The 18,904-nt window shown below is 40.6% G+C and overlaps 2 protein-coding genes across 4 annotated transcripts in view; both read right to left on the bottom strand.

Annotated features, from left to right (window-relative positions):
* Positions 1 to 1,074: 1,074 nt before the first annotated feature.
* sox14 (SRY-box transcription factor 14) lies at positions 1,075 to 3,018 on the bottom strand. The gene has a single exon (XM_079648103.1). It carries the CDS (start codon positions 2,595 to 2,597, stop codon positions 1,887 to 1,889), a length of 711 nt encoding a protein of 236 aa, XP_079504229.1. The 5' UTR covers positions 2,598 to 3,018; the 3' UTR covers positions 1,075 to 1,886.
* Positions 3,019 to 7,181: 4,163 nt separating this feature from the next.
* Positions 7,182 to 18,904, bottom strand: part of LOC307018600 (uncharacterized protein) — a 75,453-nt gene continuing 63,730 nt past the window's right edge. For all 3 annotated transcript variants that reach the window (XM_079648917.1, XM_079648919.1, XM_079648918.1), the window contains one exon: positions 7,182 to 7,349. In XM_079648917.1, coding sequence (XP_079505043.1) covers positions 7,315 to 7,349 — 35 coding nt within the window. In that variant the 3' untranslated portion in view covers positions 7,182 to 7,314. The remainder of the gene's footprint in view (positions 7,350 to 18,904) is intronic.

The following is an 18,904-nucleotide window of genomic DNA, read 5'->3' as shown; positions in this document are numbered from 1 at the left end:
CCCTAATTTACAGCCGTAGATAAGGACTAAGTCTGTAATAAAAATCTCTCCCCCATTCTTCCTCCCCAGGATTGAATTGCACCTTGGGCAATAATGCAGAATCCTGAATCTGAACTTCTCCAGCATATGTTCCTGGCAGATAAGTAAACAATTTGGATGTGGAATGACATTTTTAATTAATACTACACATTCGTTTAATATGAGGATACACCGCGGTGCGCAAATCCTGATCTGCATTGACAGAAAAATTAATTTAAAATCTGTAAATGCTTGTATAATTCATACTGTAAGCTTTTTCCATTCAGTATTGTCTTAATGGGAGTCAGACCGATATCACTCACAAGTTTAAACAGGTTTTAACTCGTGTGAATGACTTGGGGATAAAAGGCTTTAGCGGGCTCATGGCTGCAGCACCTTTTTCTCTTTTAAACAGTAAACAGAGACATTTAAACCGCAGTGTAGTGGTGGGAGCAAGCCAGCACGCTACAAAAGGGAAGGGAAAAATCCCATCATTGAGTTTGTTCCATTAGTTAAAGCTATAATTAAGAGAAGTGATTAAGCAGTCAGACAGGTCGGACGGGCGGGATCCCTCAGGGAGGCCTCCGCGGAACCGTCAAACTTCAAACAGCCAGTTCATCTGCGAGTCACAGAAACACCTTCCTGCCTCAAACCTGTTCCATCATCTACACACAGCTGCAGACAGACGGAGGAAATAAAGCTGAAGGAGTCAGCTTAAACAGCAACAAGAAGAAGATCGATTTTGGAAAAAAAAGACAATTGATTTTGATGTTATTGTTCTGTCTTTAGACTATGATTAGTTGACAAGGTGGGTCTTCCATTTGAAATGTAAAAAACAATCTAGGAATTGTTTTTATTTATTTCTGACTGTATTTGTACGATAAATCTATTTTTTTAATTCCAAGCGTTTAAAAAATAACATTGTATTTTTTTTCCTAATTTAAATGATATTTAATGAGGCATTGCCAAGTTTCCTTCCCCGCAGCACCTACACAGCATTCCACTATCTCTGTCATCTCAAGTACCCAATAATAAGCTACAAATACAGGACATTGATAGCGTTGAAGACAGATTGTCTTTATTTCGAAACGCCTTTGCTCAGCAATTGAACAAAGAGCAGGAGGTATCAACCTTCAAGATACATTATCCTTTCCATAACATGACAGGTTTTAAATTACCATCTTAGATCATAATACACATTTAACTCCTTGAATTCAAATAGAAGTTATCCTGATTAAAAAACGAAAACAAAACTAAAAATGACGCGAGATATTAGCACTGAACCACAGGAAAAATGCAAAATAAAACATTTGTATGTTTTTTCTTTTTGTCATCTTAAATAGACCGTCTAGTTTAATGTGCCAGTTTTTGATAAATATAAACAATATGACCCGTATATAATCCAGCCTATAGGTCCTGATTTTGACCCTATAATCCAGAACATCATAAAATTACGAGTGCCAAAAACTCAGACTATAGTTAGGCCTATACAGGAAATAAGAATGCTAATTATGCAAGCCAAATTTTCTAAAATAAAAGAGTGCCATATCAATAATCAACACAAATCAGCATATCAGCATTGAAATGTACAATAAATAAAGTTAAAGGCCTCCCTTTTTCTGGTTGCCATACACGTTATAACATTTACATTTCTTACAGTTCCCAGGGTCCTCTGCAGCAGCTCTTCTGCTCAGCTCAGGAACTTGTTCGGTTTCTGGAAAAGTTAGTTTTTTTCTCTTTTTTGCCATAACAAGTCCAAGGCAGTTAATACTGTTCATGCCTTTGAATGGGCGCGCTGTCCATAATATATTTACATGCATTGATTTCAGTATTCAAGTGAATAGAAAAGAAATAAAGAGTCTTGAGGGTTACATGGCAGTGGCGTGTGCGGATGAATATGGGTCTAGCCCAGTCTTGGTCATACCTGGAAAAAGTATGTAGGCCACCGGGGGCTGTAAACTGGACGTGGACCAGGCCGTGCAGTTACACGGGACCACGTAGCCCGGGTTAGTGGGCGATGGGTGGGTGTGGGTGTGCTGACTGGGACACCCAAGGGTGCCGAACGCGCCGTTCTGGTATCCCAAAGAGGAAGCGTACGGCAAAGAGCTAGCGCTCAGCCCGTGGGGCATCTCCGTCATCTTCTGGAGGGCGCTGGAGGTGAACTGGCTCGGGTCGAGGAAGGAGTACGGGGAGGTCGGCGGCAGGAAGGCTCGGGCTTTCTCCGAGTGGCACAGCAGGGACTCGGCGGACATCGGGAGTCCCTTCAAGTGATCGGTGTCCCCGAGGTAAGGCAGCGGGAAAACGTACCTGTCCTTCTTCAGCAGGTTCTTGGGCTTGCGCCGGGGCCGGTACTTGTAGTCGGGGTGCTCCTTCATGTGCTGGGCGCGCAGCCGCTTAGCCTCGTCGATGTACGGTCTCTTCTCGGACTCGGACAGCAGCTTCCACTCGGCGCCCAGTCTCTTGCTGATCTCAGAGTTGTGCATTTTGGGGTTCTCCTGGGCCATTTTTCTCCTCTGGCCCCGGGACCAAACCATGAACGCGTTCATGGGTCTCTTGATGTGGTCAGCAGGCTTTGACATCTTTAAAAAGTGTATTTTTTATCCGCAATGTTAATGACGAGGAAAAGTTCTTATCGCAAGCAAGGGAAACTATTCACCTGTGTCGATGCCAGATATCAGTCATGCCCCGTCTGGGATGTTCTGAGTGTGGAAAAGAGCAAAAATAAAAGAGAATAAAATAAAAATCCAGCGGCCGTGTTGCTTCTTCCAGAGTTAAAACACTGATGCGCCTTCGTTCAAGTCCGGATACAAGTCTCTTTCAGACCTGCAGCAGGCAATACACAGAAAAAATACATGTAAGATGCACACACGTAAAGAAATCCACAAAGGTGAAAGCAATGTTCCGCAGTCAGCTTGCAGGAGTCGTAAAAAGTGTTATTTTTTTCCCTGCGACACACTCTTCCTCTCTCTCTCTCTCTGAGGTCTGTCGGCAGGCACCTGGTTGGAAATGAGCGGAAGAGCGTGAATACGAGCCAAAAGCGGTGAAGTTCAAAGGCTGGGCTGGTTTGGTTTCTGCACGCAATCTGACATAATCTGCAGGGCGTTCACTCTGCAACCTGCGCGCCAATCAGCACGCAGGGCGCCTATTATAATACCTCCACGGAAATATATGTACATTACAACATAAACAAAGAGCGGGTGGTAGTAGAAGAAGAAAGAAATAAGGGAAGAGGGGTGTGTGCGTGTCTGTGGAGGGGTAATACTCCGCAATTCCATTTAATGAATCGCAACAAACACAGACCTTCAACCTCTTTACAGTTAAAACCTGACTTCTATCCAGAGGTGACCGTGCACACAATTTAAAGCTTTACAGTAAAAATATATTTATAAGGCTTGTCGCTGAAATACATATAGATAGGCCTTAATAGTTATTATTTACTATATGTTGATGCTTTTTAAGTCAAGGAGGGGATGTAACTTTAAAAACATTATTATTTTTTAGCAGTTGTAGAAAAAGCAATAGTATACATTGTAAAATAATACTATATAATAATACTAATAATAATAATACTAATAATAATAATAACAACAACAATAATAATAATTTTAAAGCGTTTTTCTTTTAATGAAAATCCCATTCCCTCCCATATTTATATATATATATATATATATATATATTATAATACATCAGTTCACACAGCCCCCTGTGTTTCTCAAAGACGCTTTAACCTTTTCCTCTTTAGGGTGGTCTCTAAACACCCAGTGTGAATGGGCTCAGTATTGGAGGATGAAGGCATATCACATTTAATTTCATATTTTTTATATATCTGTTTTTCCAAACATTTCACTCTGAAGATGTCCCAATAACTCACATACAGTAGCATCTCCTTCATTGTAAAAAATCAATGTTGACCCCACGGAACTGAGCTGTGTCAGTGACAGAATTACAAACAGCAGGAAATATTACATCAAGTGTAAACGCTGAGAAACGCGCCATTGTGAGCCTCTAATTGTTGCATTAGCTCACATCAGGCTGACAGTATGGTTTTAAGGAGGCAGAGGGATCGTTTTACTATGCAAATGTCACTGACGACCATTGCCTAATAGCCCTCGGGCTAATGCGCGTGATATATGATTCCTTCAGCTGTGATTATTATAAAACACACACACACACACACACACACACACACACACACACACACACACACACACACACACACACACACACACACACACACACACACACACACAACACACACACACACACACACACACACACACACACACACACACACACACACACACACACACACACACACACACACACACACACACACGAGTGTGTTCATACTGAATTGTTATGATCGGAGCAGAGTCGTGTCTTGTTAGTTACACTGCTAAGTAGATTTATTTAAGGTTGTCTTCTCATACATGGCTATATATATTCCTACCCGCGCGCACACGTATGCCCACACGCGGATGTGTTGTGGATCACATCCTATTGCCATCATCATCCAATGTATGTGTGAGTGTGTGTGTGTGTGTGTGTGTGTGTGTGTGTGTGTGTGTGTGTGTGTGTGTGTGTGTCTGTGTGTCACAAACAGGCCACTTCAAAGGAGATTCTCTCTTTCACATGTCTCCACATCACAATGTCAAGCTAATATATTGTGACCAATATAAATGAAATGCTTAATAAGAAAATTACGGACAGGCAAAAGTATTGCATTTAAATATGTTTATGGGCAAAATATGTTTAGTATAAAGAAATATTTGTATTCTGTAAAACAGGTAAAAAATACAGTCTCATTCTGGCCAAAGTCAATTTATTTTTGTACACAGAATCAATTATTATGGGTTATTTCTCTGGTATTCCTTCTTGAGGCTGATCTGCGTCTTTTTCTCACGCTCTCTCCCCCGGCTCCTCACACACGCATGCGTCAATCGGCTTCTAACAAGAACATTTCCATCACATCTGCCTTAACAAATCCTGAAATTATGTTTAAAAATGCAGGTTATTGAGAGGAAAATCCTCCTCACCCTGACCCGCAAAACAATGCCCCCCCCAGCGGAGGACGCCCCCGAGTTTCTATTTTTCTCACACGGGCGGACCGGATGCCTGCAAAGAGAAACAGATCCTCAAATCCTCCCAATCTGCAGGCTGTGATGTCCATCAGCTTCTATGAGGTATACTGCATGTTCGGACTGTTTATTCCGGCGCATTTTGAAGTTTGAAATGATGCTGTGCTATCTTCCCCGGAACAGCGCGTCTGTCATTCACCGGGCAGCGTTTAGGCGGCCATACGTGCAGCGGCTCAGCTTCATTTCAGATCAATGAATTAGATAACAGGGAATTATTTTAGGGGCTGAGCCTCCCACTCACGAGGGGGAGGCTATATATGTTTCTTATTCAAAAACTGATTGTCTAATAAACGCACGCGCCTCTAAGTTCCCTCGATAATGTATCGGGATAATGAGAAATGCAATAGGTTTTAATTCAAGGATGGAGATGATATTTGTTTTCCATTGGCAGTTTCTCATCAGGTTTTTTTTCTCAAATGTAATCTTTACTATATTTAATACAGTTTACTGTCTGAGATTTAAAAGCAATCAAAATACACTTAAACAATAAAGTAATTGTAGTGCACGTCTCCATACAACTTCTCTCGGTCTCCAAATTTAAGAGATTTGGAAAGGATGTTAAAGGATTTTGTTGTTACAACAAACAGTAAATCAACTAAATCCATTATTAATAATGTAATATATCCAATATAGTCTGTAAATCATGTCTTTAAATAATTATTTTTGGAAAACAGTGTTGTTAGGAAAGCAATCAGTTAGTATTACATACGTGATAAAAGACTGGTACATTTTCCTCTAAAGTATTTATTTAATAAAAGCAAATTATAAGCGACACACAAAGACACCCACCCACACCCACCCACCCACCCACCCACACCCACACACACACACACACACACACACACACACACACACACACACACACACACACACACACACACACACACACACACACACACACACAACACGCACGCACGCACACACACGCACACGCACGGATTATCTAAGGACACATGTCCGTCCTTCTCGCGGTAAACAGCGGCCTGACACAGAGCCTGTTACCGGGCAGCGCGTGCAGCAGGTAAGCTGCACCGGAACTGTCCATGGTGCTGAGGGTAAAAGGGTTTCTGCTGCTCCTCACTCACAAACTCTTAAAGGCTGGGCTCTGACATTTCAATGCCTTTTATTGTATTTCCATCCTATTTAGTGATGGTTCTGTGTACAAAAGTCAAATATTAGAAAGACTCAAATAGTCTCATAACTTTCCTAACTTTTTCCCAGCAGAATGTTTTAAGCCTATTTATTTCACAGTGTGGAATAACTACTGTTAAATCACGTTTGGAACTAATACATCATGGCACTACGTATTATAATAAACACATTTGTATGTTGTCAAAAAATAACCAACAGTCTGTCACTCATGGATTCAGTAAAGAAAATAAGCTAGTGCCTCTCATTCAGTATCTTATAGCATTATTGTTTATGATCATTATTCACAAGATGAACTGCAGCATAGATGACTTTATATGCAAAAGGATGCCATGATAATACTGGATCACTTTTTAAAGAAGTTATGTACTTTCTGTATGAAGGACAGGTATATTGGCATTTTGCCAGTCCCATTTGTTGCTAATATGAGCACATACTATTCCCCACATTGAAATCTTCACTATGTAGACTGAGTTCCCATTGAAAATAGCAAATGTGCATGTGCCCCAATGACTTTAACTAACCCTGAATTCACTTATTTACTCAAAGTTTTTCCAAAAAGCATTTACAGTTTTTCTCGATTGCTAACTCACATTTTTTTTTTTAATTGCTCAGTTTATCAGAACACTAAACACAATTCACAAAACCACACACCCAAAGTGCAAAACACCTAATTTTTCCTGCTAAGTGAAGAACTGCACTCATTCATAATACTAGATGGTTTGACCACCAAACTACACACTGCTGGGCATCATCTAAAGCACTTTCATCTGTTGTGGGCTGTGCTCTGTACATAGAGGTTTCTGCAGAGAAAGATTGCTTGAGTTTACAGAAATACAGTAAATGAAGAAATACAAATGAGTTGTTGAAAGAAAATCACATTTTATTAAAAGATAACATTGTGCATCTCAGCACATAGTTACTGTGCTTCGGATCTCTTTAAGTGTGATGGCATTGTTTGCCAAAACCCAGTTTGTAACTGCTGCTTCCTGTGCCTCATTGAAAATCCTTAGCTTTCCACCTGCACCTCTTTGTTTCTCCGTCCTTCAGAAAAACAACAAAGATATAGTGGTTGGTCAGTGTCTGTGTTGCATACAAGTAAGTCTACCACAGTACATTGTGCAGGATGTTTGTACAGTTATAGTATGCAACATGCCAACAACTATCCTGTTTTCAAGTCTAAGTGTCCGGATTACAGAGGCAACAGTAAATCGGCTTAGATTAGGCTGAACCCTCTGTCCAGCCTCTCTCATCGTCACACCATGGTTGATAACATTTCATTTCATTAGAGAGTATTCTTCTTTGTCCACGTCCTCTCCCTCCAGCTCTACCTCTACCTCTCATTCTTCCTCCTCTCACTCCACCTCTTCCTCCTCCTCTCACTCTCAGCCCAGCTCTTCCTCTTCCTCTTGCTTCCATGTTGGCTTCCATTGTTGCTGTAAGAAAGTACTCACCTGTGGTCTTTTTATAGTGCTAACATCCTGATCGATGAGCCAACAATTATGCGATCAGGTGTTTGGTCAGGTGGAACGTGTTTCTTGATCATTGGTCCATGTGTGAGGCATTTTGAATATCAGTATTTTAAACCAGCTAACACGTGACTTTATGTCAGATTCCTGTGTCCTACGTGGAGACACATGTGTAGTGGTTTGCAAAAAGTGCCATGTTGATTTGCAAATTGTGTGAAAAGCTGAAAACGTGTTCAGAGTTTTGGAGATTTGAGCCGATGTTTTGCTCTTTGAGTGTCAGCTAAAAGAATTGTGCTTTATGTATAATTTTAGTGTGTTAGCAATCGAGAAAAACAGTAATAATAATATTCATTTTGAGTCACTCGAACATTGAATGAATCAGCATGGTGCCATCGGGAGACGTCTTGTGTGTTTTCTCAGATTCCTCTATCAGAAAATGTTTATTTTGATAAAATCACCGTTAATCAGGTCTGTTTTTCCAACAATAATTACGTGAATAATTTTCATATATAAACATGGTACTGGGTGTCCATGTACGTACACACATATATATATATACTGTACATACGGTTGAATTGCATATCATTATTTTGACAGTGTTAAGCACACGAAAAGGCTTTCTTTCAGCCATTTGAGAATTATTCTGAAACTAATATTCAGCTCAGAATACCGTAGATCTGTTTGCATTATCTGCTTTCAAGTGCCATTCATTAACACTGAAAAGCAATCAAAACAGCAATGAGCGCTATGTGAGAACATGAGGTATATTACAGAAAATATTCATATATCTCATATCATTCAGGTTACAATTTCTCAGTCAGATTGTGCAATTAGACTTGAATACAATCTTTTAAAACGCTAAACTTAAGCTGTCCTCTCTTTTATTTTGCAACACTGTATGGCACCAAGCAGAGCAGGAACAAATGAACAAAGGTTGAAGGCATCAGGTAATAATGAAAGGATAGGGGCAATACTTCAAAGACCACCAGGTCCACATCACACAATTATACAATACAATTAGGATTAAAGGGGCAAAAGAGATAACAGGAGATAGGGATAAATTATCACAAAAGGAAAGATGTGACTCTCTCCTGACCTTCATTAACAGAAGAAAAAGTAATTTAGCGCAGGCCTTGCTGGCAGGGGGATTTCAGCCTCTCACATGAGACTGAGACTCTCCAGATAAGGTTTAGCCAGAATAAATGAGGATCTGAACCGCTAAACAATAACATCAAATGTATATTAGAATAAAGTGATTCAATAAATTATGATACACATTATACAATAAATACATTGTTATATTATTATCATATTATACTTTTACTGATAGTCCATTCTTTGGAAAATAAACAATTAGACACTTTGAATCACATAACCACAATAACCAGTTTTTGATGGAAGAATTCAACCTTTTTTATTTGATGGATGCAGCTTAATAATCCTCTCAATAAGTTGTTTCTATGGTAACCATGAGTACAGGGTGTGTGTCAATCAACAGATTTAAAATGGATATAGGATTCAAAATACTATCCAAATAACTAATTGTACTCAATGTACAAGTGTTGCTTTTGTCTGTAAGCATTGATCTCTGAACTTGAACCACAATACAAAAACACTTAACAAAAACTTGAAAGGAAAGGCTTAACAGAGTCAGAAAAGTTGGATAATATCCCTCTTCTGAAATAATACTATTATATAGTAAGGGTTCATCTACAAACGGTCTCTCAGTTTGCAGAAGCTCAAGGTCCAGACGGAAAAGGAGGCCTTGAAGAAGAGACGCACTGGCTGAAAACTAAAGAGCAGCCTTGGACAGACCATAAAAACAATCCTTTACCCAGGCAGCAGCGACCACCTCTGCTGTGACCTGTTGTGTTCCTTAAACTCATCCACAACTGTCCTCAGGACCAATTCCTCCAACCCCCCGCCTCAATATTCCTTTTTCTAGCAAAAGTCTAAAGGATATTCAATGGAGGCAGATGTCTAAATGTCTTCTGCCTGATGGGGAACCATTATGGTCTTGACATGCTCACTTGGTTTCCTCCTTTAAGCTCCTGCACCTCAAACCTTCTTCTCTCAATGAAGCAGCCCAGATCAATCATCTCCACTGACTGTCTTCTTCAGGTCATTATAAGCAGTACAGGTCTGCAACTCATATCTTGGTTCAGTAAAGTATTTTGCTAACTCTTTGGATAAATGTCCACTTCTTTCATTCCAGTAGGTATACTGTATGGGACACTCCAGTGAGAACCATGAGAATGTCATCCATGTCTTGATCTCCAGCCATCGACCACTTGGAGCAGTCCACTCTACAATCTGGTTATCCTTCAGGAGGCCTCGTCACAATTCTTACCTGTCTCATCAGGGCAGTAGAACATGTCTAGCACTTGTCAGCAGACTTGACAAATAGATTTGTCCATGGTGCTGTTATACCAACATCCATCCTTTTGCAGCCAACAGGTCCTTGGTTGTCCACAGTCCAAAGCTAACGATATTATACATCTCCCAGATTTTTAGCAGGTCACCAAATCGCTATCCCTTCAAGTCCCGGCTATTGTCTAATGTCTAGTAGAGACAAGTCCCATACAACTCTGCCGCCATGCCTCACCGACTGTTAGCCCAACTACACCGTCCACAGCCTGAAGAGGGGGCACTGCTGGGACAAGAGTCCAGGTCCTGCTGGACCGTTGGTTCAAAGAATGATCCTGGATTGTTGCTTGCCCATCTTAAATGAGGTCAAAGGATTATCACAACATTTGGCAAAGAAAGAGTCCTTGTCTTTGCTTCCTGAACACAGTGCACAATTGTTTTTGCCAGCATTGCAAACATGCTTGCTGGCTCCAAAATGGTGGAACTAGCTACCTATTGATATCAGGACAGCAGGAGGTCTGTTGTTGTTGTGAGTTTGCTTATTGTAATTCGCTTTGTAATAAAGGAACAGCTAAATGTAATAGAATGTAACGTAATGGTGGTATAGCCAGACTTCTGAACAGTTTGATGTTGAAAAAAAGCCTCACCCTGAAGTTGGAGTACTTGCTAACTTCAGTAACTCCTGATGATGTTAATGATTCCACATAAAACTGAATTGGTGTTTTGTGTTTGCGTTATGTATATTTCATATATGTGTATATGTTTAAGTTGAACAAAGCCACACTTGTTTTAAAGACCTTCCAATGTCATACACATCTTGTGGTGATATATTGAATATCACCATGTCTAAAAAGATGGTAATGTACAGAGCTGTAACAGTTATAAACTGTGATGTTATACACTGTCACACTACATTCTGTATTTTGAGATGTTCTCAAATTAAATAACAGCTGCTCTGTCTAGGTAAAACATCCACGATAACACCTTTGACACATTTATACTCACTCATTAACTCTCATTACAGCCCACAGCCATATCTCATCAGCGGATATCATCTGTCTGTTGGAGTGTGTGCCCAGCATTCACATGCAGGCTGGGTATTTTTAACACTAGAATAAAGTGAAATATAATTTTTTGATTAATTGGGTTTGGTGGACACCCAGAGATAAGTGTGGCATTTACTGGGAAAGCACATCCTGTGGGTGAACTGCCCTGTGAGTCTGTGCTACATCCTGAGAGCTGAGAAGCCAGATGGAAATGTGAATATGTTAATAATGGGAACACAACCTCTCTTTTTATTTCTCAGGGCTACCACTGAGTCCTGGTCCTCAAGACATGGTCCAGATCTCCTGTGAGTGAGGTGATGAATTATAAACTGAAAATGAAATCAATATTCCACACCGGTACTTCTTAATGTCTCAGAATGATACATATCAACATACTCCTCTTGTACTTTCCTCCCTGTTTTGTTTACAGAATTTGCATCCTGTGTTCTGAAGATGGAAAATGTTTACTGGACCAACAGCTTTAGAAATCAAAGCAAGACAGTAGGTTTAATCAAATCAAAAACTGAGATAAATGTGATATAAGGAAAAAGAGAACGGAAAAGCGTTTGAAACCAGACAGACTGTAAGAAAATACAATTCTACAAATCTGTATCAGTGAATGATTAATTAATTATGTTGAATGATCTGTTCTAGCCTTGCGAGATATCACTTTCCATTTATTTTACACTTTTACAGAAGATCTCAAGAGAGCACTAGTTCAAAAGACTCTTCATTTTAGGGTTCCCATCGGAGACGCTTTCAGAGTCTCTGCCATACGTCGGCTTTGATGTCTTCCAACTGTCCTAATCTCACTGTTCAGAGACTGTTCATCACTTTTGTAAGTGCTCTTTTTTCTTGACTTCTAATTTAATATAATGTAGTTTCACAAAATATGAAAAGATTTTCATGGAAACATCAATGTATAACTTAAAATATGTTATAAGAATAAGGTATAGGTTAGTTTGTACTAGTGATCATAGGTCTTTTATTTAACCAAAAGCTTTCCCCTTTTTCCAATCATTTTGTTAAAAATCAGGATTTATTTTGTGAAAGATGAAGGATTTTGATTTATTAACATCTATTTACTAGTTACTGGTTGAAGAAAGAAGTAAAAGTCCTGCATTCAAGATCCTACTTAAGTAAAATTACAAAAGTATTGGCATCAAAATATACTTAAAAAACCAGGAGTAAAAGTTCTTATTGTGCGTAGGAGCCCATCAGAAATATATATAATTACTGGATTATGATTGTTGCTGCATTCATGTGTTAATCAAAGCTGGTAAATGTGGAGATCATTTGAACTACTTTGCACACTGCTGCTGGACATCTTCACCTATATCCATATTTCACAGTTGATTTATTAGTTTTATATGATGGTTTTCAATGAGCAAATAATCTAAATATATCAAGTTATTGGTAACTAATGCAGTCAAATAAATGTAGTGGAGTAAAAAGTAAAATATTGGCTCCCAAATTTGAAGTAGAAGTATAAAGCACTATAACGTGGAAATACTCAATACCCAGAATTGTACTTAAGTTCATTACTTAAGTTAATGTACTTCCCTACATTACACCATGTAGTCTATTTGACCTTGACCTCCATCTTGTTAAGTGGAAGGTGACTTTCTACCCGGCAGGTCATTTATTAATGAGAGGGAGATGGATCTGTTGTCTGAGGCATTTGTCCCATAGCAGCCTTTTGTCGTCGCCCCCCCCCCCCCCTCTCTCTAATAAGAGTCACATTTAGATATAAGCATCTGCAGGTAGATCTCCGATAGCTGTTTATAGAAAAGCCAACAAAAGTTGAAAAGTGGATATAACCTCAACTCAGAACTCTGGGGGGGGGGGGGGGGGGGGACTGAGATTTAAATTGGTCTGACTCTGCCTCCCTCTCTTGAATCGAGGGTCCATTGTCGTACGTCAAACAAAAGGTTTTTATCAGAGGCTCTTAATGTAACCCCCCCCCCCTTCTCATGGCCACCAACTCGTTCTTCTCTTCCTCTCTTTTCTCATTCATTTATTCCGCTGTGTGTGGAAATAGGCTGGGCAACAATTAATTTCAGAGTGAATTCAGGCAGGATCTATTACCCCTCTCTGCCTCTATTGCTCTAATGGAAATCTATTTCACTTCTCTTTTGTGCCCAATATAATTTAATGCCCATTTTATTAATGGCCTGAAATAATTACGGAAGGCTTTTGTGATTCTTGAGTATGTTTCATTTAATTGTGTAATAAATGTCTAATCAGGGCTCCCATCTGAAGCCATTATGGCATTAAAATTAACAATTACGCCACAAATATCTTGGTGAATGCGTTGGGGTCTATAGAAATCGCTGCTGATAACAAGACACATATAAATCATTCATGAGAATTTTTGCACATAAAAGCAGAGTGAGAGATAGGAGGAAGGGAGGGAGAGAAAAAGAAGCGGGGGAAGAAAAGAGGAGAAGAAAGAGGCTGAGTTTTCTTTATTCCATTCAAAAACCGGGGATGGCCAAAAGATAGGGCATTTTAAAACTGTGTCACCCTCTCCACTCCCTTTCTTCCCCTGTCTCTCTCTATCTCCCTTTAATTTGCCTTCCTCTTTATTTTTGAAGTGACAGATTTCACTTTGGGAATTCATTAACCGTTAACTTGGGCGATAAAATATCTATCAGGCCCTCTGCCCGGCTCCTTTGCTAAGCTGCGTGGCGCTCCGGTTCAACGTTGTGGGTGACCGAAGGCAATTAAAGAGGCTTCACAACACCCCCCCCCCCCCCTCCAGTGTCACTTTCTCAGTGAAAACAGGAAGGCTGCTCAACGTACCAGCAAGAATTGTTTTCTTAGTAGCCAAGTATCCAAATTTCATGGTGTAGGGAAACTCCATCTGCCACTAAAAACCCTCGTCAGTTCCTCTGTGTCATTTCCAGGCTAATATACTACAATTGGTTTTGGTGAATCTATTTTAATAGCGTAAGGTTTTGGCCTTCTTTGTTCTCTAGTACCATGATGCACAAAGGGCCTCCCTAGCCCTGGATGGTGCGGGCCCCGACTCTTTCAAGTGACGGAGTCCAGGGGAAGTCAATTTGATGTAGATGACGTCTCGTGTTAGTAAGACGTTTGATTTTATTCTTAACTCAAACAGACATTTCTGAATCAAGCAATCTTGCACAAGTGGCATCTCTGACTCCATTTGAGCAGCTGGAGATTCAATAACTCTGCCAGTGGTTAGTCACAGCAGCATCCACTGTACTGTATGTAGTGCTGTACGTCCAGCTTTAGTTTGGGATCAAATCAGTTTGTGTATGTCGTATTATTCCAATTGTAACTGTTAATACAATCCATTTTATAATTATAATGTATATATGTATTGCTTTCTTTGTCATTGTCTTTACTGCTTTGTATCATGTACCTGTAACTGTCTCCATGAGTGCATTTTGAACCTCTAAATAAGCTGACGTGTCTGAGGTAATGTTGGCTTGTTTTGGACCATTCAGATGATTTCTTCAGGAAAATCAATCAAACAAATACAATGATGGATATATGTTGTTGTATATTCTAATTTGACTTTTTTTTCTTGCATAAGAGGATCTTGTTAAGGAGTAGTAAAGTATTCTGGAAAATAGAGCTGAGCTCTTGTTCCCGGCCCTTATCATGTTATTATGTTCCCATTTCAAAACAACGCTACAGTTAACCTGAGATGTTTGGGTTAGGGGCCCTTGGGGTTCAGCTCAGTTCAGTTGGTTATTCAGTGTGGCCCCTAGTCAACAGAGGACCTGCAGTGTATCTGAAGGACTGCAGAGCATATTATAGTGAATATTGGTATTGGTATGTATCCTGTAAATATAATGTATGATGTCCTTTATTGTTTTATGTTTCATGTGGAACCTATATGCTCCAGGTCTCCCTTGAAAATGAGATCTATGATCTCAATGGGACCAATCTCGTTGAAATGAAATGAAATGGAAATCAACTAATTCAAGTATTTGCTCATAAAAGGTATAAAGATACTGTTTACTGTTTAGTTCTAAAACTATAAACTTTTCAATGTGTCACTGTTCTTTATTACATGACGATAACTTGATAATTATTCAAATTCACCGAACTCAATATAGACATTTCCGAGGTATAACTGCAATATTCCAGATGGGTCCTGCCTTTTTAGGTAAATAATAGTGTGTGTCTACAGAAGGTCCAGTTGTGATAGATACGGTTCGCCACTGCTTAGGGTCTGAGACCAGACGTCGGGGAAGCGAGCGACAACCCTGACAAACACACACAAAACAGGAAAAATTCCCGGCAAAAGCACAGAAAAAGGTTCCGAAACCATGACAGTATGTAGCCCGCGCGAGCCTAGTGACATGGGCGCACATTATTGATATCGATAGGATTATTATTATTAGGTGTTCTTTGAAATTGAAAAGGATATTGCATTGTGTTTGTTACTTTCGTTGCAGCTGTGCATATGTCTTAAAGGACCCATGTCATGGCCATTTCCACTGATCATAATTCCATTGTTGAGGTAGAATAGATTTATATTGTGCAATTTTCCAAAATCACGTTGGTTTCTCATACATCATCTCTGTAAACTACGTGTATTCACTGAATTTCACTTTCTGCCTTTAACGGCTCATTGTAGCTCCAATAGCTCCAGCCCCCACCCTCCCTGTGAGCACAGTGTGCTCTGATTGGTGGGACGTTGTGAATCGCGCTGAGCTCCGTGGAGGTGTGGTTTCCTTGTTTAGCGATACACAGCGAAACACAGCCAAACTCACCCTGAGCACACACAAAAGCTGTGTCCCAATTCAGAGGCTGGGTCCTCCTGTGGACGCAACAGGCCCCCGCGAAGAGGGCTTCATTCTCCCCGCGCATCTGGATAAATTGCGCAGTCTGCTCCTTGCTCCCTATCAAAACAAAATTGTTGCAGTAAGATTTATATAACAAAAGCAGTTAAATAAATAAATTAGCTTTATAATGAATCCCAACAATATGAAAACCAAACAGGGTTTAGAAATATGTTCACTTCATATTATTTTATGTATGTAATATAAAGAAGACATCTCCAATTGCCCGTATATTTAAATACACAAATTAAATAGGTTTACTTTTCTTTCATGTCGTGTACTATTTGGGTGAGTACATTTAAAAACGAATCCAGCTGACACCGTTGTAGCCGTTGATGGGACGTTACAAGCCTTATATATTTTTTTAAACTCATTCGTCACCGTCACCCGTTGCATCCTGGGATATGGTACACCGCGGAGTGTACATCAGATGTATCCTCTAAATCTGGATTATGGCTAGAAAGGATCCGTCTAGTGTAAATATGACGTCACGTTCTCGTTGTAACTCTCGTTGTAATCGGAGCGGCTCGGAAACACATCTACAGCAGTAACATGATGCAACATACACATTAATGCAGCAGCAATATTAATAGAGAAACATCAGACATAATAGTAAAACACTGCAAGGGAACATTTTATTGCACCAGGAGCTATCTTGGGACTTTTACTGCGACAACGTTGACTTGCCTTTGAATAAAAAATAAACCATAGTGTTGGTGATCTACAGTGTTGTCATTCTTCTTTGAACACCAACAAGACCGCTTTTCAACAATCACACTCCCTGTCATTGACATCATTAATAGATAGTTTAGCTTCTCACCATCATTTGCTGTGGCCAACTGATGTTAACGATCCTAACTGAAAGGCTGCCTGCCAAACGTAAACATTCAGCCACGTGACATTCAGCCGAACTCTCGCGAGAGTTTTACACAAGACGGATCCTTTCTAGCCATAACCCTAAATCTGGGGAAAGAAGACTGCATTTGCGGGCCGCGTTCTACGGAGCCCTGGAGGGTTCATTGAGAGAAAAATAAATAAAACGTGGCCACGTTTTGCTTTCTCGTTCGCACGAGTTAATAAAGCGTACGCACGATTTAATAAAGCGTGCGCACGAGTTAATAAAGCGTGCGAACGAGTTAATAAAGCGTGCGCACGATTTAATAAAGCGTGCGCACGGGTTAATAAAGCGTGCGCACGAGTTAATAAAGCTTGGCCTTGTTTTATTTAAATTGAGGGATTCCTGTCCGTGACTCACAGTATCTGCTGCCCACAGCTGTTTTATAGAAGGAAAACCTCCTTCACTTTATGAAATCTCTGCGGCACCAGTGGCCTGTGCTACGAAGCAGGATTCGCTATTTACACTATTCATTCATGAAGTATGACACTGCGCTGTCAGCACGCGTCTCCATGTTTGTGATTGGTCAAATGTTGCTAACCCCGTCCCTTTCACGTGAACGCGCTCTCAGCCGGTCAGAGAAACCCTGGTTGATTTACTGAGTTGATAACCAGCTTCGCAGGACCGCTTATCGACATTGCGTTTGTTAGGGTTAGTTAAGCCGGGTAAATTGAACATATCCAGGGTCAGTTGAACTGGCTCCGTAGTACAGGGCTCTGGAGGCAGTAACGTGTAACTCAGCAGAATCTGAGAAGAGCAGCACCAGCTGCAAAGAGCTGTGCCTTTTACTGTTTACTTCATTGTGTTTCCCTTCATTAGAACCGCTGAATAGAGATCGAGGCTGCTACGTTTAACCACACACACCTCTACACACATCGAACTACCAGAGTATTCCGCCTTGTTTTATGAAGGAGATGTCCTGTCACCGGGGCGCATGGTCTGTGTGTGTGTGTGTGTGTGTGTGTGTGTGTGTGTGTGTGTGTGTGTGTGTGTGTGCACGCTCAGCTCCGCTCTGTGTGCGTGCTCGGTGTGTTTGTGTGTGTCCGACACCACCGGCATTTGTTTTCAAATGACCACGAACAGTAATTTACACAAATCTGGTTCTCCATAGTTATATGTGTATTCCCAAGTGAAAGAAATTCGTTTAATCTTAATCTCGATGTGATAGTCCTGCCGGAGTACACCGGAACGAACGATACTATCATAAACAAATGCCGCCCCCCACCCCACACAAACACACACACACACACGTGCGCGCGCACACACACAAAACGAGGCCACGCTTTATTAACTCGTGCGCACGCTTTAGTAACTCGTGCGCACGCTTTAGTAAAACGTGGCCACGTTTTATTTATTTTTCTCTCTATGAACCCTCCAGGGCTCCGTAGCATTCGGAGGAGTCTTGTCTTTTTTTTAAAATTGGGACAGCCTTCGTTTGGCGGAAGTGACGTATGCGGTCTCCGAATGCATCCTCAGGAGGATGCGGCCGCTGAATTGGGACACAGCTAAAGTCACAGCCGAAGTAAATGCATGACATCATGAGTTACCCAGAAGAATCAATGGACAGTGACGTATCTCCAACGAGGCGTTATGGGAAGGTATTTTCTGTGTTGGAGTTTTACTCGCTACAGGGTGTACTTTGAGGGTTTCGACTCTGCAGACCGTTTACATGCATAAAAACCTTCATAACACACAAGGGGACGGGTAATAACCGGAAAAGCATGACATGGGACCTTTAAGTCTAATTTGGCTTGGCTTCTTATTTTGTATGGACATGCTTTTATTTTTGAAGGAGAGTTTACGCTGTTGACAGGAAGTTGTTGCTATGGAAATCTTGACCCGTTGTTATAACACATGCATAAACTTCCCAGCGGGCGGAACTTAAATAAAGCCCACCCATAGAGGGAAGCTATGATTGGTCAATTGTACTGTCATTTGACATTACTCTCTCGTTGAGTTACTATAGCTGGGCCCTCTGTGAATTTATAGCAGGACCACC

Source organism: Notothenia rossii (assembly GCF_949606895.1).
Source record: "Notothenia rossii genome assembly, chromosome: 1".
NCBI lineage: Eukaryota > Metazoa > Chordata > Actinopteri > Perciformes > Nototheniidae > Notothenia > Notothenia rossii.
Note: the sequence above shows the minus strand (reverse complement) of the source record. Positions and strands in the feature narration are given on the sequence as shown.

Coding starts and splice junctions, on each gene's coding strand:
- sox14 (XM_079648103.1), bottom strand. CDS start 2,597: ATGTCAAAGCCTGCTGACCACATCAAGAGACCCATGAACGCGTTCATG.